We start from the raw sequence: 23,772 nt of genomic DNA on the forward strand, positions 1-23,772 counted from the left end.
GGCCCTGAATGAGTAACTATTTTGGTAAAACACTCTTGTGAACACTGCCCTAGCAGCTCAGATTGGCTCTGCTGAAGTGAGTAGCAGATCTCTTTGCCACCCACACTTTGGCTAGAATGAACTTTCGGGGGGAAACTATATTTTCCTAACATAATATTGCCTGGTTATGTAATGGACTTGATCTTAAAGAGAAAAATAGTGTTAACTTTTGTATGCACAAATGCTAAGGATTCCCTCTTCCCTTTTTTAGTTTCAGGGTGTTTTCTGTTGTTTTTTTAAAGGCACTGATTGGTATTAAATTGAACGTGGAATGGACAAATAGATCCTTTTTTAAAAGTTTGGCACAGACCAGATACAGATACAGATACAGATACAGATACAGATACAGATACAGATACAGATACAGATACAGATACAGATATATTTAACAAAGAAAAAACCTCAAGGATAGATTTTTAAACGCACACAGTAATAATAAAAAATTTCAAACGTGGCAAAAGAGAGGAGGTCCTCAGACCACTACATAATGGATAGTGGGTATTTATTCTTTCAGGTTTGAAGTATAAGTCTCTTGGCCATAAAGGCTTAAAACATTCACTTTTGTTTTCCTGCTATTAATCCCCAAGCTGTAGTAATATAGTTTAAAAGTACCTGAACATTTACAAATATCAAATATTTTGCCCATGCAAAATTTATGTGAACAGCAACTTCAGACCAAAAAATAATATATCTCACTGGATGTGACCACATCATATGCCTCAACAAGGCCCTTTTAGCATTACGCTTCTAGCATCTACCTGAATTGGACCGTGTCTTCCTGTACAACTGTTGTGGAGACTAGTATTCATGAAACAACATTTTTTTTTTTTTTTTGGCAGGCTCAGTCTCAATTTCAAATCTAGAGAAAGTTTCAGGACAGACTCTAAAGCAGTTTTCCATTGTTTGGATTTTATATCACATTCTAATTACCTATTCCACAATTCTCCCAAGTTCCTAAAATCTACTTTATAAAGGTCCAATAAGCATTTATAAGCAGCATTCGTGGATTTAGCTTTCTGAGAAGATCCAATAATTTGATCTAACCATTTAGGAGATTCTGAAGCACCCAAGCCACACAGTCCACAAATAGACACCAACAGATGCAATTGAAGATGCTGCCATTCAGCACTCAGTAAATGATATTTAAACAGCAATATAAAAGACTACAACCAAAATGCCGTCCAGCTGATTTAATGTATAAATTCCACAACCGACCCATTTCTTCCACGGAAAAGGCTGCCTATCTATCGTCAAATCTGGATTACCCCATAAAGTTAATTAGGCATGAGTTTATGGATCTCTGTTCCCTAAAGCATAGCTTCTCATCTGAGGCACCATTGCTATGCCTTGAAGGGGAAGCAGCCTGGAGTTGGAGGTGAAATTCAGTATCTCAATTTCCTCCTCAGGTTAAAGCCACCAGTGCTAACCTTGAGCTCTCCATACACAAGATGAAATCGGAAGAAGCTGTGCTGAGAGACTCGTTAGCCAAGATGGGTGCTCTTAACGAAGGGCTGGCTCATGACAAAGTCAGCCTCAACCGCATAATTCTACAGGTAACAAAGACAGCCAGGATGTAGCAGAGGGTGTAGTTGAGTGTAGCCGCTGCTTATGTGAGCATGTAGGCACAGATGGCCCTACTATTGGGCAAGTGGAGTCAACTACCTCTGGCAGAGGATTTGAGCCAGCTTTAATTGTGGTGGAGGGTGAGATAACAGATTGTACCCCTGGTATAACAATCACCTTAAGGGCTACAAACAGTATGCTGCAAATGATTTAGCAGAGCCCAAGATTCGAAATTATCACTTCTAGTTGTGTTTGGAAGATGGTAGGAAACTGCTGTGAACCTTCGAGTAGTGCTGTCTCTGCCTCATGACAGAATGAGACTTAAACTAAAGGAGAATATAACTGAATCTCTCATTAGTTTAAAATGTCAAAAACAGCTGTCTACAGGGTGTGGGGAGGAGTAGGGAACTTGAATTGGGACTTGGTTGCTGGGAGAGGGACTGTTACCCTCTCACCCCCATTCACAATGCCAACATACCTGTGAAAACTCCCTGAAGCTATTGTTTATCCTGTTAGTATAGCATTTTTGTATGATACTGTACATTTTCCCTAATAGGGCAAACAGCAACTGGGGAAGGGGGGTGATCATCAGGAAAACAGCGTATGTGATGGAGAGAGCTAATTCTCTCCTCCCTTAGTACCAGGGTCCCAGTCCAACACACACACACCACCATCACTTTCTACAAAAGTGAAAAATATGGAAGATCCAATAATGGACTTCTGTTGTCTCATCTTCTTTGGCCCTGTCAGATGCAAATTCGAAAACAAAATACAACTGCCCTGAGTCCTAGTCTAAGCTTTTTTTTATCCTAAAACTGTGGTAGCCATATCCTGGAAGAACATGCCCTGAATCCCAGTTTCCCTGTCAGTCCCTGAGTGTCCCTTGCTCAGAGCAAACAAAGCTCTCCTCAGTGGTTTCGCTGGCTGCCAAAATGCACACTTTCCTGTCAGCCTCTTTAAACCCATGGTGTGCCAGAAAGCTTTCGGCCTCATGAGCACCATCATCCCTGCAGGGCTTGTAACCGCCAAGAGCTTGTAACTTGCAGTGAGGCCTGAAATGGGGGGGACTCAAGAGTGCTCACACACTCCACAGCTTATGCCAACAGCATTTATAACTTCCGGAAGACTTCAAGCATGCGATTGCTGCCTAATGGAAGCTTGTAAGCTGCCTACAACAAGCACATGGGAAAATTCACCCAAGCACGGCTATCGTAGCCTTCAAGTCTGTGCCCTCATTGAAGCGCCTGCTCAGTTTGGGGAGAAAGTAAAGTAAACCCTTTCCTGTCACGATTGATTTGTGCAAGTGGGGGCCGGGGCGGGTAAGGAAGGGAAGCAAAAGAAAACCTAAGGAAAATCCGGAGTCCAGAATTACCTCCAAAGTTTCTGCACAGTTGAAACTGTGAATCAGAAACTGAGCTGACTTAAGTGGATTTACTTTACTAGAAGGTCATTTTGATATGTCCACTGGAGTACAGTATGTGAGCAAAACCAGGCCCAAACAAAGGGAGTAGAATGAGAACTGATGGTAGGAGGTTTGGTTCAATCTAGATGTGCTTTTAATGGGCTGAATTCAATTAATGTGCATATTTTTAAAATTGTGAATAGCAACCGAAGCCACACACACACAAAGACACTGCAGAGAATGGGGAGGCATCCTTCCTTCTTCAAACAGCAGCTTGGGAAGCCAATTTTCATTTAGACTACAAGTGGAGAAGGATAAACCCTTCCTGTATCTTGTGGTCTCACTGCTGTTTGCCCCTCTTCCCCTGCCCCGCGACTGTTGTTTAGGTATTCTAAAATGTGTTAATTGCACTCACACAATTTATGTCACATTTAGGCCTCGTTTGCATGTCACCTCAAACAATAATTAAACTAAACTTATGGTTTAAAGGTGAGTGCTGGTGCACACTGCTGAAACTGCAGGCATTTTGCTCCACTCCACTCCTCCTGTTGGCACACTGCTATAATGTATATCTGAACTCATGAGTTATTTCCCCCAAACAAACTACAAGTAGGGGTGTTGGAAAATTCTGATGAAAACTGAAAAAGAAGCAGAAATTGATGCAGTCCACACATTTTGTTTGTGGTCAGGGATGGAATTCTGTCAAGTGAGTCTGATCAGTATTGGTTCGCATTGTGTTGCTTTTCTAACTCTGCAAATGGCATGCAATGAATGACTTTTTTTTAAAAAAAGCATTGTTTTGACATTTCCTTTACATCGAAATGAATGTAAGTTCCATAAATACTTATGTAAACTTATATAACTTATGTTAAATACTGGTCTGCGAAACAAATAATTGCACTGAAAAAGAAATGGCGCTGATTCTGACAAGCACAAGTTGGAATGGCAACCACTGCTTTCTTATAGCTCTGCCCATGAGCTGTAAGCCAAGAGCAAACATCGTTTACAATTCATGCTTTGTTTGGAGAGAAATAAGCCACAAGCCGGGGTTTGGACATAATGCTAAGCCAGACCATGGGTTAGCTCCTGTCAACGCGGCAGGAGAAGGAGGAGAGAAGAGTCATGATGTCAGCGGTGTGTGTACAACTACACTGTGTGTTCTCCTTTAAATCAATGCTTAGTTTGAAGAGATGTGCAAAAAAGGTAAAGGACCCCTGACAGTTAAGTTCAGTCACAGATGACTCTGGGGTTGCGGCGCTCATCTCGCTTTAGAGGCCGCATTTGTCCGCTCTGTTTTTCCAGGTCATGTGGCCAGCATGACTAAGCTGCTTCTGGCGCAACAGAACACCGAAACCAGAGCAGTGCACAGAAACGCCGTTTACCTTCCCGCCAGAGCAGTACCTATTTATCTACTTGCACTTTTGGGCATGCTTTCAAACTGCTAGGTTGGCAGGAGCTGGGACCGAGCAACGGGAGCTCACCCCGTCGCGGGGATTCGAACTGCCGACCTTCGGATCAGCAAGCCCAAGAGGCTCAGTGGTTTAGAACACAGTGCCACCCATGTCCCAGAGCTGTGCAAGCTAGACCATAATTTGGTCCTTAGAATCTCTGTGTTGGAGGGGAGAAATGGCAAAAAAGGAGCTATTCTATTTTTACACTTGAAACGTAATTAGATTTTTCCCAAGTTGGTTTTTACCACAAATGCAAAAGCAAAATAACCCCCCCCCCCCAATTTACCAGAATATACATTTGAATTACAGAAGGCGTCCCTCCCATTTTCTCTTCTTTGCTTATGATTGCACATTCAAATTCAACAATAAATCCAGGGGTCGTGTGTGAAAGTGTCATAAGGATGTATCCTCGTTCCCTTTCCGCCAAGGCTAGCCCACCTTTTGTTTTTCTGCTGGATCATCTCCCCCCGCCACTTTTAGAGCCTGCAAACCCCCGTCTTTCCTCTTGTTGTGCAGCTTGAAGAGGAGAAGAGCAGGCTTTCAAATAGGAAGCGGGAGCTGGAACAAGAGCAAGCCGGTTGGCGTGAGCAGCTGGCGCACTTGGAGCAAGAACTGATGCGCACGAGGGCAGAGAAGCAGGGGCTGGAACAGAGCTGCAAGGCCTCAGAAGAGAAGCAGGAGAGACTGGAAGGGGAAGTGGCCTCGCTCCACAGGGAGAGAATCCAGTTTCAGGACCAAATAATGCAGGTATGAAACAGAGGGCAGAACACAGTACCTTTTCATTGCCTCAGGATACAGTAAGGATGTGAATAAGAGAGGACTTGGGATAATTTTTGTCTTCCTGGTTGAGTACTCTGCTGGGGAGGGGACAAATGGGGCATGATAGATCACTAAGTCTTTTCTGTTGCAGCCGAACATGAGATTTGGAGTAATTTATGTGAATTACAAAAACTTGGCCCTTCGGTCGCTTTCCTGGTTGCAAAAGTTGTGGGAAGTGGGAGTGCATCACTTGGCATTCCCCATCCCCCACCCCGCAACCCCAATGATTGCTAACATATTGGTTTGGCAGGTCTGATCTGCTGGAAATGCGGAGGTTTGATGTGTTGAAAGCATTATACAGTATTGCATTTCAGTTGCCAATTTAGCTCTGATCACAGTAGAGATATAACTTGTGCTCGAGCATTATTGTGCTTGGATCTGTTACTCCGATATAAAAAGACTTTTATAAATAAATATAAGAATATAATATGAGAAAGGTTCCAGTGAGAAACGCCACTTGTTGATTCAGATGGTTGTTCATAATAACTAGGTTGGCCCTGACACAAGAGCGCATCTTGGCGATACACTCGGCAAAGCTTCTGCAATACAGTTGATCCAAACAAACCATTTTGGGATCCCTGTCCAGCAGAACCACTGAGTTCAGAGGCTGTCCTAAGCACACGCAGCACAAGGAGGACAGACGGCTGGTAGTTTAATTCTTTATTGACAAAGCACACACTTATGGTAGCTCCTAAGGTGCACAGAGAACACACACACACACACACACACACACACACTTCTGCCCACTTCAGTAGCTGGCATCCCCTCCCCAGGCTGATGTTCTGAGCTGGACTGGTCGAGCAACAGCATAACCACACCTCCACCTGACCTTAAGGACCGGCATCTGATGGGCTGAGCACAAGCAACCTGCGACTTCTCATACACTCCTGACCTGTGTCCTTCACCCCCTCCCCTCTCTCTGTGGTGGAGGGTGGGGTGATTAAAATAAAATAAAAAATCAATCCTCCTGTCAGACACCTGAAAGGAGGGGCCAATTCCGGAGCACAACACAAAAGCTCAGCCCACCAGATGCCAGGCATTCTACTATTCAAATACGGCCCCTGTGTTTTTTAAACACAGTGTCCTTCTGCTCAGACTCTTCCCTCCCTCCAGCCCTGAGTGCTGCCTCACAGGAGGCACCAAACCCCATAAATTGCTGTCCCCTTCCCCTGGGGCAGCCTCTGACCCTGTGGCATCTGCCACGCACTCCTCAGCACCCTGCCAGTCCCTGACAGAGGCACAGCTCTGCCAAACTACTGCCCTTAAGAGGAGTGGTTTATATCAGGGATGGAAAGCTGGTGGTTCTCCATACATTGTTAGATGACAACTCCTCAGCCATCGTCTTTGACCACTGAGCGGAAGGACTGTAGCTCAGTGGTCCAGCTACTATGTTGCATGCAGAAGACCTCAGGTTCAGGCCTCAGCATCTCCAGGTCAGTATGGGAGAGAGAACACTCTCTGAAATCCTGAAAAGCTTCTGCCAGTCAGTGTAGGCAGTCCTGAGCCTGATGGATCAGTGTTCTGACTCAGTAGAAGGATGTTTCCTATGTTCCATGCCGCCCAGGGCTGATGGTAGTTGAAGTCTAACAACACTTGGAGGAGCCTCCCCGCCACCCCAGTTTACAGGGTTGTGGAGCCAGGATCCTAATTAGGCTCTTAATTTCCTGCTCTTACTCTCTCACACACTTCCCTCTGCTTTTTGCCAGCTGAACAGCCAGAAGCAAACTCTAGGTGAGCAGCTGGCCCAGAGCCACCGAGAGATGGAGATGCAAGCAGACTCCTTGCTCCGTACGCTGCAGGAGAAGGAAGACATGGCTAAGGAAAAGGCACAGGTGGTTGTGGAGCTCACTGCACTGGAGAGGCACAGGAAGTTGTTAACAGAGGAAGCAGAAGCTCTCAGGTAATGCCCACCGGCTATGAAACAACTGGTGGTCTCCTGAAGACTGGCTTGCAAATTAACTTAAGGGAGGGGTGGCATGAGGCAAAGTCATGCAACCTAAACCAAGTAAGTCTTGCTTCACCCCTGTTTTAAAGCATAAGCCTGTGGATATGCTTCACTTGTACACCATACCATACTTCATAACAGGCTCAGTGTCTTGGTTTCAGCCTTGCTCTTTGTTTCAGTCAAATATATATTTTTTCCTTTTCCCTTCTGGCCTGTCCAAGCAGCAGCTGCCTATGCCCCTCTGTTCAGTGCTTCTGTGCTAAATGAGAAGCACAGGAAGCTAGCTAAGTGTAAACCTGCAGGCAGGTGCCCTTTTATTTGTTGCACATTTCCTGGTCTCTGGACTTCCTGTGGATGAGCAGGGCTGGCAGAGTACCTGTGGTGGATGGGGATCATTGGTGCCAACAAGCTTTCTGGGGTAGTGGATAAATAGATGCCTGTAGAATCCAGGCATTGACAGCTTAATTGACTGGCCTTGATTATTTCCTGATGTGCTTTAGAGTGGAGAAGGAGTCCCTGGAAACCAGCCTTTTTGAGGCACAAGAACTGGCAGCACAGCTGGAAGCTCGCAAGGAACAACTAGAAGGAGAGAACCAAGGCATCAAGCTTGCCAGAAAGGCTCTTCAAGGTATAGTACACACATTATTCCGTCTGATTCAAAACTCCATGGAATCTTCCCTTTAAATTATTAAGGTGTGCACAAACCATACATTGAAAGCACATGGCTTCCCCCAAAGAATTCTGGGAACTAGTTTGTTAAGAATGTTGGGAAGCATAGCTCTGTAAAAGGTAAAATACAGTTCCTAGGAGTCTTTGAAGAAGACATGTGCTTTAAACGTATGGTATGTATACAGCCATTGTTAAGTGGTTGGGATACCACTGAAAGTGCCCAATAATTTTTTTTAAAAAACCACCTCACCTGTTATCTGACTATACCTGACTCTACAGGCAGCCCTGTTCAGGGAAGTTTTTAATGTGACATTTTAATGTATTCTTAATCTTTGTTGGAAGCCTCCCAGAGTGGCTGGGGAAACCCAGCCAGATGGGTGGGGTACAAATAATTTTTATTATTCTTATTATTATTCTCATTATTATTATATAACTGGTTATTGGTGACACACATTCAAATTTCCATTTAACATAATTTTGCATCAAGATCAGCCAATGAACAGGTTTCCAGACTTACTTGTTTTATCCTATCTTTTTGTGATGGCTTACAACTTGGTTAAAACCACATATATAAAGCCAGATGCAATAAAACATATCAGTGCAAAAATACAATTTATAAAAATGATATTTTATAAAAAGCAGTGTGGGTGCAAGAGACTTTTAAAGCCGCTTTCTTAAAAAATAACAGCAATGAAGCTGAAAGAACTGCTTGCTTAATTGTGCCTTCTGCTGAAGAAACAATTTGTTGTCACAGCCTATACTGAAGAGTTGCCCAAGGATCTGTCCTGGATGGTGTTTGCTTTCTTTCGTAGTGGAATTGGGAAAAGCCCAGCATGAACTTGAGCTTCGGGAAACCACACTGAGGCGAGAAATAGAGATGTTGAAGCTCCAGATAACTGAGGAGCAACAAGGGTTCCAACAGGTCATAAAGAACCAGAAGCTGGGTTTTGAGGAGGACCTCGAGCGCCTCAGAAAAGAGAAGGTCAGTGCTGAAGACTCCTAACCCTTATGCAGCCAAATCCTTCGGTCCACTGTCAGTGATGGTTGAAATGAGTGAAAGCTGGGTACTAGAAAATTGCCATGTCCACTAACCAAATCTAGTTCTAGTGTTCAATAGTAAGTCACTTTCATTGTCATTAGAGCAATGAGAGGGTTCTGGGTGACTCCAGACTGTTATTATTTTGTGGGAGGGACTTGAGTGCATACTGGATATTTAGGTATGTACAATTCAAGTAGATTAAAGTGCTCTGTCAACCTGTCTGATGATTGCTGTTTGCCCACTCCAGTCTAGTTATGTAGCAGCTCCCAACATGCCAATGTTAATATAATAATAATAATAATAATAATAATAATAATAATAATAATAATAATAATATAATATGGTGGTAGTGGTGAAGCTAGCAACCATTGGTGCTGAGAGAGACTGTATAACTGTTCTTTCTTTCTTTCTCCTCTATACTGTGAGTTGTTGTGGTATCAAGACTACTTGATATGATAGCAGCTGATTTCCAAGCACATCACAAGTTGTATACATATATTGAATGAGTTGTGAAGAACACTCATGTGGTATAAATTGTGAATGCTTCCTTCATAATACACCTTAATAAGGAGTAGCTCTTTTCCTAGTAATAACAGTGTTGAGCAGTGGTGTAGTATAATGGCTGGTACTTGAATAGGGAAACATGGTTTCAAATCTCTCCTCAGCCATGACAATGCGCTAGTCATTGTATCTCAGCCTAAACTACCTGAAAGGGTTCTTGTAAGAATATAAAGGGAAGGGAAACTGCATGTACACTACCCTGAGGTCCTTGAAGAAATGATGAAATGTGTTAATAATAATACTTAAACATTTATAAGGGAGGCGTAGGTGGCGCTGTGGTTTAAACCACTGAGCCTCTTGGACTTGCCAATTGGAAGGTCGGTGGTTTGAATCCGCACAATGGAGTGAGCTCTCGTTGCTCTTTCCCAGCTTCTGCCAACCTACAGTTTGAAAGCACACTAGTGCAAGTAGATAAATAGGTACCGCTGTGGCGGGATGGTAAACGGCATTTCTGTGCACTCTGGCACTTGTCATGGTGTCCCATTGTGCCAGAAGTGGATTAGTCATGCTAGCCGCATGACACGGAAAGCTGTCTGTAGACAAACGCTGGATCCCTCGGCCTGAAAGTGAGATGAGCGCAGCACCCTGTTGTTGCCTTTGACTGGACTTAACCATCCAGGGGTCCTTTACCTTTATCTTACATTTATATGCAGCACTCTGTGTACCTGTATATAGGCAGCTGTGATTTCTACATAGGAATGGTCTTTATACCTGTCAATATGCATGTGTATTAAATGATTCAAACTGGATTCTAATTACAGGATGTACCACATTTGGGTGGTTTCCTTTTCACTGGAGTCCTGTTAGTCTCTGTCATGGTTTCTTTGAACTGCTTTGAATATGTTTGAGACTGGAAATCTGAGGCAGGCACTGGAGATAGGGATTTGGTTGCAAGGAACTTGCTTGTGTTCAACACTAGTTAGGAGCATTGCTAGGTACTTAAAAGACTCAGGACAAAAGGCTACAGACACAACTCTGCATAACATGTGAATATGTTATTATATATGTACAGATGCAAATGTAGAATTTAAATGTCACAGTAGGAAAGCCAACAAATTTCCAATCAAAATAAGCCCAGATAAATTGTTCCATTAATTTGCATCCTAGCCCCAATCACCCCAAATCAGTTCCTCTTCATTTCTCCCAATTAATTTCCCAGCACATCCTGCTCCAAATTAATTCAATTCCCATTCAATTCCCCCTCTTCTCTAGATAATTTATTCCCACAAAATTAAATAATATCCTGCTCAGTTAACCAAGATCACTCCTGTTCAATTTCTCCCAAATTCACTATCTACCAGAAACACTCAGTACACTTAGAAAAAAGTTTTTTGGGGGGGTCTGTGCCCCGTGATCCCATTCTTGCAACACCCCTGGATACTAGTGTTATGTACTGAGGTGGTCCTAGCAGCAGTCTGATTGGTCCTAGAACAATAGGATCCAAAATGCAGCAGACTGATTGGTCCTAGAACAATAGGATTCAGAATGCAGCAGTCTGATTGGTCCTAGAACAATAGGATTCAGAAAGCAGCAGTCTGATTGGTCCTAGAACAATGCAGCAGTATGATTGGTCTGCAGGAGCCACCCAATCCAGCTCCAGATGGAAGTGAATCCACAACCTGATTGGCCTATAGGAGAATTCCGGAATTAGCCAATCACGAGCAGCCCATTGTGTAAATAACGTATATAAAGCAGATACTTTGGGGGAACTTTCATTCCTCCTCACCACTATGAGCTGAATAAAGAGCATGAAATCCACTCTCGACTCCGAGCATATTTCAACTAGTTTACCTGATAACTTCCTGCTCTGCTGACACCAGGAGGCCCTGCATCTGGCATTGATTGAGGAGAAAGACGAGGCTGTGCATCATCTTCAGCAAGAGAGGGAAGAACTGGCATCCAAGCATGAAGCTGAAAAAAGGGAGTTCATGGAGGAGATCCTCTCTTTGCAGCAGAACCGGGATGAAAGCCTCCTCCTGCTAGAGAATGAAAAACAGAAGGTGAGAAGAGAGTAACATTAGTTGGAAGGAAGCTACCTGCTTTCAAGCCATGGTTTGGCTTAGCGTGAGGTATGAACCAGGCCACTATCTGTGTAACACTACTGCCACAGCTCTAACCATTGTGCCCAGCCAGCATGGATAATGGTTAGGGTTGTTGGAGTTGGGAACAGGAGCCTAAAGGATCACATTTGTTTCCCATGTATTTTATTTCTTGCTATGAGCCATCCTTAGGACTCATGTTATAGGGTGCCCAACAAATGCTAATAATAAATAATAAAAATGTAATTTCCAGGGCATTATGAATATTGTTTACATATGTGAGCGTTTCCTTTCTACCTCCAGGCTTTGTCCAAGAAGGAAGCAGAGAAGAATATCCTTTTAGAAAAGCTCAGTGAGTCACAACGCGAACTCACAGTTGCCAGGTCAGAGTTTGACCGGGTGAAGCTGGAAGCTCTGAACCGCCAGGAGCAAGACAAGGTGAACTCTGGGCTTTGTGATTTTTTTCCATGGCAGGGAATGCAAATATTGAAATGCCTAGCAAGATAATGGTAGGGTATTGCCATCTCCTGAATCTCCTAACTCAGCCTATGATCAACCGACAATTAAGAGAAGGAATGAAACATACCTGCGGGAAAATAAAACAAAAAATATGTTTAATTCTAACAGAAATATAAACAGAAAAGGGGAAGTGGGACTTTATGGGGGTCATAAGCAACACTTTGTGCTTGAACATGCAGCACTGCAAGGAACCCAGAAATAGATTACCACGTCTCTTTTCCCTCAGCTGCAGCTCTGTTGTTATTAGGGATGTTGGAGAATGTTGATGAAAACAGATGCAGGATTAACATTACTGATGTTTGCTCATTTACCCCATGCCTGGAACAGAAATCAACCCCACAAATATGATCAGTATTCACTGTTGTTGCTTTCAATCTACAAATGATATGTAATTAATTATGTCAAACCTTCCCCACCCCATTCTCATTCTGTTTTCTTTGCATTGGAGTGTGGTAAACTAACATAATCACAATGTAATTTACATCATTGGCATAATTATTTTTTGTAAATTATGTAAGTTACATTATTTTGCCACAGTGAACAGTGAGACGGGTAACATAGTTTTTGGCAGAAGGCAAACTGTAGTGGAGTGGAAAAAGTGCTACATGTGATGGGTTCAGGGTGGAACAGAAGACGAGGCCTTATTACATCCTTAATTATCATATTCCTCCAAGGTCTCAGCTCTGAAACACCCGTTAGCTTATGCAAGACATGACACTTAGATTCGCAGACATTGTGTAAAATGGCATATATTGTCATTACCGTTACCAGATTCTTAGCCACAGTGAGACCCCTCTGTTTATGCTTTGGTTTGCTAAAGGAATGCTCTACCCCATTTCCGCAGTGGATAAACACTTTATTATATAGTGGAACCCTGGTTCTCGAATGGCTTAGTTGATGAACAAATCAGCTCCTGAACGCCAAAAACCCGAAAGTAAGTGTTCCGGTTTTCAAACATTTTTCGGAAGCCAAACATCCAATGCGGCTGTTGGCTATTGTTTCCGGGGCATCTGCACCAATCAGAGCCACACCTTAGTTTTTGAACATTTCAGGAGTCAAATGGACTTCTGAAACGGATTAAGTTCAAGATCCAAGGTTCCACTGTATATGGTCCTTCTGTGGTCAGAGGGTCCACCGTTTATTACCATTTATGTATAGCAGGGATGTCCAACACGTTGATTGCGATCTACTGGTTGATCCCTACGAGGATTTGGTAGATTGCGGTTGATCACCGGCCTCCTTCCAGCCCTGCTCCCTCTCCCTGCGCCGGCCTCTATTGTTGCAACAGGGAAGCCAGAGTTTAGAAATGGAGGCTGTTATATGGCCAGCAATTGTAAGGTTAGTGGCTGCTTCTGTTCCTCCCTCCCTCAGAAGAGCTGCCAAAAAGTCCCTGACTGCCTAAAAAACATGTCATCTCCCCTCCTTAAAAAAAGCTCAGCAACTTTGACCTGAACCCCTAAAAACCGGGGGTAGATCACTGCCAGATTTTAATTTTGAAAGTAGATCACAGTCTCTCGGGAGTTGGCCACCCCATCAGTTGGCACCATCAGTGAGGATGAGCAGAGGAAACTATACACACACACATCAAACCAACTGTGGGGTTACTAGAAATGAAGACTCCCACTATGCATCTCCCAGTAAAGAGCTGCAAATGTTCTGTGCAGTGCTGAGAAGCCAGGTTGGCCTGTTCTGCTGTGCTGGCCACTACAGGTAGTGTCTACCTTCTTTGTCCAAATCTCATGAGAAGCCTTTTAGGGGAAGTGGATCTCCCTCCATATCAGGCTAGAACAGGACAGCAGGATTGCTCTGTGGGTGTTAATGAAGGGCAGAATAGCTTCTTGGGCACACTGTAGAATAAGGGGGAGGCTAAGCCTTGAGAAGGGGCCACTTCGGCCAGGAAAACAGCACGAGCAAAAATATTTTTTCACCCCCTTCCTAATCCAATTCAGAGGCATCCACAGCTGCCTTTAACATTAGGGCTTTTTTAATGTGGGAAATCTGATCATAGATATCCCACCATCTCATCTAGTTGTGCCCTCATTTTCCTTCCTTTTTTAAAAAAGAAATCTACAAGAGGAGATAGTTTTGAAGATGTGATGCTATCTACCCCAGTTGTTTCTGAGAAATTTGCAAAATAAAACAGCTGGTGCAGACTACCCCTGTTGTTGAGGGACATACGAGCCTTGGAGCATCAGATTACGGCTGCATCTAACTCAGTATATTGTCTGTGATGACCAACAGCAGTTCTTCAGGGTTTGAGACAAGAGCCTTTCCCAGTCCTACCTGGAGATGCTGAGGTTTGAACCTGGAGTGTTCTGCCTGAACGGCATGTGCTCTGTGCCTGAGCTGCAGCCCTTTCTTTCACGTACTGAAACTCTGTACATGAGTTTCTCTGGAAGGAGGGGGTGACCACTGGAGTTGCTGTATAGAGCACAAGGACACTGCTTGCCCACGATTTGCTTGACTCTGGCTTGCCCTGTCTCTCTCCACAATTTGTTTCCATAATGCACCACAAGATTTCCCCCTCCCCCTTTTCTTTTCTTTTTAATAGCTCAACGTGGGATTGTTTGGTTCTGCCTTTAAATAAAAAACACATTGGCAATATTAGCCGGGGCCCTATCGTATCTCTGGAGAGATCAGTTCACAAGCTCACAAGGCACGGCCTCCTAAGACCGAGCAAACAAATAGCACAACAAGGGTGAGAAACCCCCACCAGAACAAATTTGAAAAGCATTTCAGCTGGAAAGATTGACTGGGAACCAAAGGGAAGCCAGCTTTAAAACAAATAATTTCCCCGAAGGACTGTAAACAATAGCCCCACCCCAAACTTGTAGAGCAGCACAGAATGACAGGAATGGATGTGACCTGCCCTATCGCTGGGATTTATTGGCAATCTCTACCGTTCTGGTCCACCATCTCTAACCCGCCCTCGCGTCTGCTCACTCAATGGAACAGCTCTGAGCTGCACCGATGACTGTGATCCCTCTAAGACAGTGAGATTATGACTGATACAGTAAGCTGTTTTCTGGAGGGTCGTGCATGACAGGGAGATTCTTCCAAGCTGGGACAGAGTAGGGCGAGGCAGTGAATCCAAGCCAGACCCTCCTCCCTAGGGGCAGGGGATGTTGCAATTCATAGCTGGAAGCTGCATGGCTGTGTTCCATGCATGGTCCGATCTCTCTCCTCCTTGGAGAAGCTTGTGTGTGGCTTGCAACGCAGTGAGCAAGTTCCTGGCACCAGAAGAAAAGATCTTGCCCAAGAGCTTCTCATTTCCTGGAGCTCCCCCTCCCTGAATCCCCATTGGAGTTCCCTTCGGCCTAGATGGCAAAACAGAGCCTCACAAACTCAGCAAGGGAAGCAGGAATATCCTTGTTCCACTCTGGGAACGGCAGTCCCTGCCAGTGGCTTTTTTCCCGCCTCACAAGACAAGAGTGTAGGGATTTTGTCTTATTATTTCTACTTTTGCCAATTCTGTAGTAATCCTCTACTTCCCTGTTGCGTGAATCCCATTTTTTTAAAAAAAGAGTGGACAATCACATTTTGGTGGGCCCAAAAGGTAGGGAGGTCAAGGAAGGAAGGAAGGAAGGAAGGATGGAAGGAAGGAAGGAAGGAAGGAAGGAAGGAAGGAGGAAGGAAGGAAGGAAAGAAAGAGAGAGAGAGAGAACTTCCCTGTTGTAGATGGATATTATGTTTATTTGGGACTGTATGCTCCTCACCTAGTCTGAATACTAATAGTAAAAGAAAATAAAAATAAAGGAGACTAACCAATCTTGGTCATTCAGTTCCATCTGGAGTCCAGAAGTCTCTGTGTTGGGCTACCAAACTCACCCCTCTGTTTGTTTAACAGCTTTGTCAGTGAAGTACAGAAACCTAACCTTTTGTTTAATTTCATTGTACACAGGTTGTACATTGACAATAAAGGTATTATTAGCATTGATGCTCCTATGTGCCTCATGCCTTATAATTACATCAGAAGCATTCTTATGAGCATCATCCTCAATGACTTCTAGACTGATGTCCTTTTGTCTCTTTCCAGCTCCACTTGTCCCATGATATACTATGCCTTTTATGATTTAATCAACAAAGACCTTTGTAGCTCCATGGAGACTAGCCCATTTATTGTGGCTTATGCCAGGACACACAATAAAATAAACCTGCTAGTCTTTAAGGTGCCCCAAGGCACTCTGCTGTGTTTCCTCTAACAACTAACATGGCTTCCTAGCTAGAGTTTGTCCTTTCCAATTAGTTACTAGAAGAGGTCCCAAGTCTAGAAACAGTTCATTTCATCGCCTACCATATGCACAGTATCAGAATCAGGATGAGCAGTGGCATTTCCTTATGCCTTCTCACAGCAAATACTGTGGTAGAGTTGGCAAGCTGCACCCATTTTATAAATCGGATAAGTGAGCTTGAGAAAGTGTGGCTTGCCTAAAAATGTCAGGTAAGGACATGGTGCTCACCTGGAATTTGAACCCCCAAATACCCATGGCCTATATGAAGGGGGTTTGTTTTTGGTTTAACTCTACTGTATATTATGGAGTTTTTATGTTAGGCAGATTGGCTTGCCTTGAAAATGGCTTAACGGAAGGGTCCAGAGTAGAGTCTTACCTTTGTAGCCTATATCCTGCAGCCAGGATTGGGCCAAAGTTTTGGAGTACTGCTGCTTTGGTAGCACTAGAGGGCACTCAGTATCCATAAGTCAATCCCCTACCTATTCAGAAAAACCCAATATGAGAATAGATATAAAAATATGAAAAATGTATAAGTGTAAGCCCACTGCACTATGATCCAGGAAACCATTGTGACAATTCATGTGATCAAGGAAGCAGAGAGCATGGACAGTATTTAACCAGGGGTATAGACAGGCTGAAGGTCCAGATTGGTCAGGGTTTTTTCTTTAATCTGCAGAGCAAGAGCATTTTATTATTTTTTTGCTAGGTATTTTTGAATAATGAAAAGCATTTTGCAGGAAATTGGGGTTAGAGTAAGGAGATAGCCTTTGTAAAGTCTAGTAAACATTTAGAGAAGGAAAACACTGCGGCTCGTGCATTAAGCAATGTCAATATTTTTGAACAATAGTTGTAACAGAAGATTCCTATTCATTGAATGAACAGAACAAGTCATTAGATTCAAGGCCAGCATCAGTCACTGGGCATTTTAGCTGTTGCTACCACTTCACAGGAAGGTCTGTAGCTCTGTGTTGCAGCACACACTTTGCATGGAGAAGATCCCAGATTCAGTTCCAGAAAGCTGTAGCCAGAAACATCCTAGTAACCTACTACAACTCAGAGTATGAAATACTGGGCTACAGTGGCAGGGATGAAACTAGAGGTGTCCCTAGGATCCCTCATGCCCCTGGCAAGCAGCTGTTTCAGTGCCCCCCTCCTGAAGAAAATAACTTTCCTGCTTGCCTTTGTGCCATGATGCGAGAAGGATGGGAAGCTTCTGTGTTTGATCTTTCTGTGACAGCAGCAGCGCATTGCCACACATCTTTATGTCATACATTCCATAGTCTGATAGGTGATTTTTGTAGGGGGAGGCAGGCCTGCGCCCCTGGCATGGGCCAGTTTCACCAACCCCTAGGTACACCTCTGGACAAAGCACAGCTGCTTATTCCACAGCACTAATCTCCTGGGGTGCTATTTGTCAATCCGCTGCATGTCAAATAAATAGGCTATTCTCAGGCAGGGGTGGGGCAGGAGACTCCACCAAATCAGTTAAGCAGAAGAAGCAATTGTTGGCATCAGCCTGCATAGCTAAGGGTTAAACTGCCTGTTTCATTTTGAAAAAAATGGCAAAGTCCCTTGAGCAATCCTAATGCTACAGAATAGTGAGTGAATGTTAAACAAACCAGAAGGGGGTGAGAAAAAGCTGTCTTGATATTGAAGCCATAATGTCTTTGTTGACACACTCTCTCTCTCATCTTAGAATACCTGCACTTCAGAATTAACCACTATGCTCCTGCACTGATAAATAATTTCTGACCTGGGATAAGCCAGTTTCTTGTGTTTCTGCATATAACACACTTCCTTTTGGGTGGAGATTCGTTCACACTTTCTCTTAGCTGGTTTGTGGCAGCAACACGTTGTGGGGAATGTATCCCTGGTGCTCCTCAGGAATAAGCAAGAAAGCATCTCTCCTAGTGCTCATAACTAATGCTTAGATGTGCAGCTACTGCTCTAAACTGAGAGCTGACACTTGCATGACTCTTCTGGAGCCTGAATGGGAGACAAAGGAGAGAAGTGGGTACAGTATTTTAATTGGCAACCAAGTTCCAAATTGTCCAGTATTGGTCCCACTTAGATGTGGTCAACAGCTATAGCATTGCCTTTAACTCAGAAGGGTTCCATGTATGTTGCAGGTGCCACCTCTGCCTCCATCCAAGGGACTTGAAACAAGGCCGCTTTTAGCAGAAATGGGAGTCAGGCCTTACTGTTCATATACATCAATTGTGGCTCACAGGAGAGTGCATAGGGTGGTATTTAATGAAGGACTTTGAAATATACTCGGAGTCGAGTATGGATTTCATGCTCTTTATTCAGCTCATAGTAGTGAGGAATGGAAGTTCCCCTGAAATGTCTGCTTTATATACATTATTTACACAATGGGCCCCACAGGATTGGCTAATTCCGGGAGTCTCCTGTAGGCCAATCAGGTTGCACATTCACTTCCACCTGGAGTTGGATTGGGTGGCTCCTGCGGACCAATCAGACTGCTGCATTCTGGATCCTATTGTTCTAGGACCAATCAGATTGCTGCATTCTGAATCCTATTGTTCTAGGACCAATCAGACTGCTGCATTTTGGATCCTATTCAACTCAGTACATAACAGACTTGTCCAGGCTTCTTTTTTGTGTTGTGTTTCTAGGCACAGATCCACACTTTAAAGCACTGAAGACCTGCACCTAGAAAGCGCAAGACAAAAGGTGTGTGACTGAGCCCTTACTCAGAGTAAACCTATTGAAATAAATGGACCTGACATAGTCATGTTCAATATTTCAGTGGGTCTACCCTGAGTAAAACTTAGTTGAATACCATCCATTATCCATTCCTCATCACCCCATTCATCATCCTAGAAATACTTTCTTACCTGATATTTGAGAGTAGCGATATTGAATCTTCCTTTGAACACATCTCTTGGGCAAAGTCATTGTTTACACAAGCCATGCCGTAAGTTAATTTCTGCTGCTCATTATGTCATGACGTGCTGTATCTTTTTGAACTTCCACCTTCACAGGCTGCTGAATGATACAGCCTATCAGCTCAGTTCCAAAGATTCCCAGAAAAAGCATGACTGGTTTCAGCCCAGAGAGGAGCCATAGCTCATTGATAAAGTAGATGCTTTGAATGCAGAAGGTTTTAGGTTCAGACCCTGACATATTCAGTTAAAAGGGATCAGGCTGCAAGTGGTGGGAAAGTTCTCTGCTGGAGATCCAAGAGCCACTGCCACTTGGGAGTAGATACTAGGCCAGAATGAACAAATGGGAAGCTGCCTTGTAGGTCAGACTACATTCCTCTCTCTCTCTCTCTCTCTCTCTCGTTTCCACTAAAACTGATCTGAGATTGTACACCATTTCCTTAAAGCTCAGCTTATTTCTTACCGTAAGGTTGCAACAGCAAAAGATTTGTCTCCTGCTGCTGACCATTTCCTAACTTCCATGAAATGGTTTGGCTGTGCTTTCCTGTATCTTCTCTCTCTCTCTCATGCCAAGGAGGTCATTTCCCATAAAGGAGACAAATGTTCCAATTAACAGCCTTTTACTAGATGACTAATTTTCATGTCACAGTTCTGTTGGTTATGTGTGTGGCACTGGGAAGGAAGAAATACACAAACCATGAGTTATAGCAGGCAGGGTCTTTTTGCGTTTCCCTGTTATTGACCCCCTACCTACTCCAGTCCACTCACTACACCTTAAATTCATGAAGCGAGTTCTGCCTATTGAAGTCTTGAATGTTTCTCCTATCTTTTTAATTTTGTTATTTCAAAATAATTTATTCATTATTATTTCAATGGATATAGTTTTACAGATACAGAGTTGGGGCTGTAGACCCTTGGTTGTTCTGCCTATTCACAAATCCTTCTGCTGGAGCTGAACCTGCTCAAATACTGCTTGTTTTCAGTTTGGCATCAAAACATACTCATGTCCTACCATAGTCCTGTTGAGACCCAAAGCAATTGCTAGTATCCATAATTTTGTCCAGGGAATTTCTAGTATTAAGGCAGGGTGGCCTGGATGATTTAATAGGTCACTTTCCATCTTGGCATGCTATGAGTCTATAAAACTTGTAGAATCATTGACTGTCACAGGCAGGGGAGGAAAAACCCTAAAAGAATATTAAACTTATGGAGGACACTTTACAGTGTCTTGCAGCATTATATGGGTGAAGATACTGGCAAGTGTTTTTGGCTTAGAGTGAGGAACAAAATCAACTCTGTTCTTGTTGCTTAGGGAAGAACCAGTTGTACCTACCAGTGATGGGTGCTGAACTAAAGCTGCTTTTTTAAAATGTCTTTGTAAAGATAGTTGCATGGGCGGGTAAACTTTGCAAATAGTGTCGTTGTCAGCCCAAAAGTTCTGGTACAATTTCTGTCTAGCTATTTCTAGATATAGAATCAGAGAATTGTAGAATTGGAAGGGACCCCAAGGGTGATCCAGTCCAACTCCCCGTAATGCAGGAATCTCAGCTGAAGCATCCATGACTTTTCTACATTTGGCCAACTTTCTCTTTGCTTAATTTGAATGCTTTGTTTTGCGTGATCAACTGGATTTCCTCTTCACTTACATTGGGGTTGGGATTACATTTCCTCCTGTGCAGAAAAACTGCCCTGCAAAGCTTAGAATGGTCTCAGCCCCATGAGAGAGAACAGGCTTTGCAAGCAGAAGATCCCAGGTTAAACACCTGCCATCTTCATGTAGGGCTGGAAAAGACTGTTGCCTAAAACCCTCAAAAACTGCTTGTCAGTCAGTGTACGCAATACTAAACTAGGTGGATCAGTGGTTTGACTCAACATAAGGCAGCTTCCAATGTTCCTAAATGACTTTCCACTGGGGTTTTGAATCAGTCCTGTACTTCAGATACGAAAAGCAAGTGCCTTGTCGCCCTGTAAAGGCATCAAACTTGTTCCCGGCTAGCAAATTTCAGATAACCTGCAGTGCTACCCTAGAATTGAGCTTTATGAGGAAATGGTTGTGAGAGCCAGTCCTTCGACTGCCGGTGTCTCCATATTCTGGAACTTTACAGAACACATAGAACAAAGTGGCACATACCATGCTTGATTCTGTGATTTCTTCATTACAGAACACAGTTGCCAGCATCACCAGTGAGCTACGGACCTTCCAGGCACAGTTTGAGGACGCAATGGCTGCCCACCAGAAGGAGGCAAAGCGCTTAAATGAACACATAAAGGAACTGGCAAGAGAGAAGGAGCTTGTTGGGAGGGAGGTATGTTTGGATTCTTGGCTGGGTCTTCTTTCTGTGGAAGGATTCTCTGTCCCTGTTCAGTATGGTCCTATAAGTGCTCTATGTATCTCTTTGTCAACAGATAGGTGTTTGCCCCAGTTCAAGCCATCTGTGAATAAGTTGGTTGCAATGGAAGCATTTCCCCTCTCTGCTGAAAGAGCAGGCAGTAGCTTTGAAATCTGAGGTCTTCTGCTCCTATGGAAATCAGGAGTGCTAAATTACGGCAGAATCGGCCAGACTTAACACTTGAGCAGGGCTTCAGTGTTGAAGGCAGTATGACTGAAGCAAAGCTGCCTGTAGGGTACAAACTCATAGCACTTCCATCCCTGGAAAGACAAGTTTTGTTAGCTTTGGAAACCTGCAAAACCTATTTGGCCAGTGAAGACCATGGCACAGAATGAAGGAGAAGCATTGGTGCTTGTACTCTGTCACTTTCCATTCTCTACTTAGCAATCCTCCTTTTGTAACCTAGAATTGGATTGGATAGGTGTGAATTGAAGGACGTGCTGTGGTTTAAACCACAGAGCCTAGGACTTGCCAATCAGAAGGTCAGCGGTTCGAATCCCCGCGATGGGGTGAGCTCCCGTTGCTCGGTCCCTGCTCCTGCCAACCTAGCAGTTTGAAAGCACGTCAAAGTGCAAGTAGATAAATAGGTATCGCTCCAGTGGGAAGGTAAACAGTGTTTCCGTGTGCTGCTCTGGTTCGCCAGAAGCGGCTTAGTTATGCTGGCCACATGACCCAGAAGCTGTACACCGGCTCCCTCGGCCAATAAAGCGAGATGAGCGCCGCAACCCCAGAGTCAATCACAACTGGACTTAATGGTCAGGGGTCCCTTTACCGTTACCTTTACCTTTACCTTTGCCTTTAGGTGTGAATTAGGAAGAACAGGCAGTGACCCCAGCCAGTCAGCACCCTTTTCACCCTTTCTAATAATGGCGTGCTATAGGTTAAATTGCAAGTAGGGATCCCTGCCCACTCCATTGCACCCCCTTTTTCCTAACACACATCTCCGGGTGGTGACTCTTGGGGGTGGAACAATATCTGCAGCTCTGGAAAACATCCCCAGGTGGAAACCCTCACCCACTGCCAGATGCTTTCTGAGCTCTTGTTCTCTACAAACACAGTACATCAGAACAAGAGAATGACCCCCAGCCCGAAAAGACTGGGGTGGGGTGAAGGGGGGGAAATAGAAAATTAAAGGACATAAAAGAGGAAGAGAGAGTAATTTAACATGACAGGCTGTTTATTTTGGCAAAAAAATGGCCTCCTTTCAACAGATTTCAAAGTCCAGCCCCAGGAGGGACCACACAAGCAAGCAGAAGAGGGTTGTTTCAGAGGGCAGGGAGGGCAGAAGGAATGGGGATGGGGCGAGAGGGGGTGCATATGTTCCTAGATGGATGTAGGATGGGCAGAGAAAGAGTAACACAGCATGGGAAGGGAGACAGCAGCAGATGAGAGAAAGAGAGGTGGGGGGAGTGGGAGAGGACAGTTGTGGGACTAATATAACAAGCTGAGGGCAAAGAAACACAGAGTGAAATCCTCACAGGCGCCAGCATTGACCTACTTATCACCATGGGAACCATAACATTTTCACAGCCTTTTAACTTGAGGAAGTCGGGCTCGTTGAGCAGCCCTGCCTTCCCTTAAGTGCACGCCACGCTCACATAGTCAACATACATACACACAAGCCCACAACTATACAAGGCACATCTGCCACATTCGCGTTTTCTCATGAGTACATGCATCATCAAGTGTACATGTATGCACATACATGTGTGTGTGTGTGTATGTGTGTGTGTACACACGCGCGCGCACACACACACACACACACACACACAAATGTAGTGTTGCGCCCCACCCCAGTCTTTGAGCTGTGTGAGATTCCAGGGCTTCCCCAGGCTTCATGTTCCTTTCTGGAAATGAGGCACAGTGGAGACAGCAGTGTCTTTATGATATATGGTTTATTCACACATATATAGAACCTGGAGGGCTTCACAGCATTAACACCCCAAAAGGGTCCTGTTTCTTCCATAGCCGCAGCCTTGGATTCTAACAGACATCAAGCACTGCACTCCTGACTCTCTCTCTCTCAAGCTTGCTGCTTTTTCCTCTAGGTCACATCACTGCAAATGCTCAACTGTGACTTTTGGCCACACAGAGTCTATTTCCTTTGTTTTTCTTAGTGGCCCATCACCCAGGCGCACGCGCACGCACACACACACACACACACACACACACACAATGTTCTTCAGTGGTGCCAACTT

At 44.1% G+C, this 23,772-nt stretch overlaps 1 protein-coding gene across 9 annotated transcripts in view; it reads left to right on the forward strand.

Moving 5' to 3' along the window:
- CROCC2 (ciliary rootlet coiled-coil, rootletin family member 2) overlaps positions 1-23,772 on the forward strand; it is an 89,393-nt gene that overhangs the window by 31,665 nt on the left and 33,956 nt on the right. For all 9 annotated transcript variants that reach the window (XM_083613657.1, XM_083613658.1, XM_083613660.1 and 6 more), the window contains 8 exons: positions 1,446-1,592; positions 4,972-5,202; positions 6,981-7,174; positions 7,720-7,847; positions 8,701-8,870; positions 11,309-11,488; positions 11,831-11,965; positions 21,347-21,490. In XM_083613657.1, the coding sequence (XP_083469783.1) occupies positions 1,446-1,592; positions 4,972-5,202; positions 6,981-7,174; positions 7,720-7,847; positions 8,701-8,870; positions 11,309-11,488; positions 11,831-11,965; positions 21,347-21,490 (1,329 nt within the window). The remainder of the gene's footprint in view (positions 1-1,445; positions 1,593-4,971; positions 5,203-6,980; positions 7,175-7,719; positions 7,848-8,700; positions 8,871-11,308; positions 11,489-11,830; positions 11,966-21,346; positions 21,491-23,772) is intronic.

Source organism: Podarcis filfolensis (assembly GCF_964270895.1).
Source record: "Podarcis filfolensis genome assembly, chromosome: 5".
NCBI lineage: Eukaryota > Metazoa > Chordata > Lepidosauria > Squamata > Lacertidae > Podarcis > Podarcis filfolensis.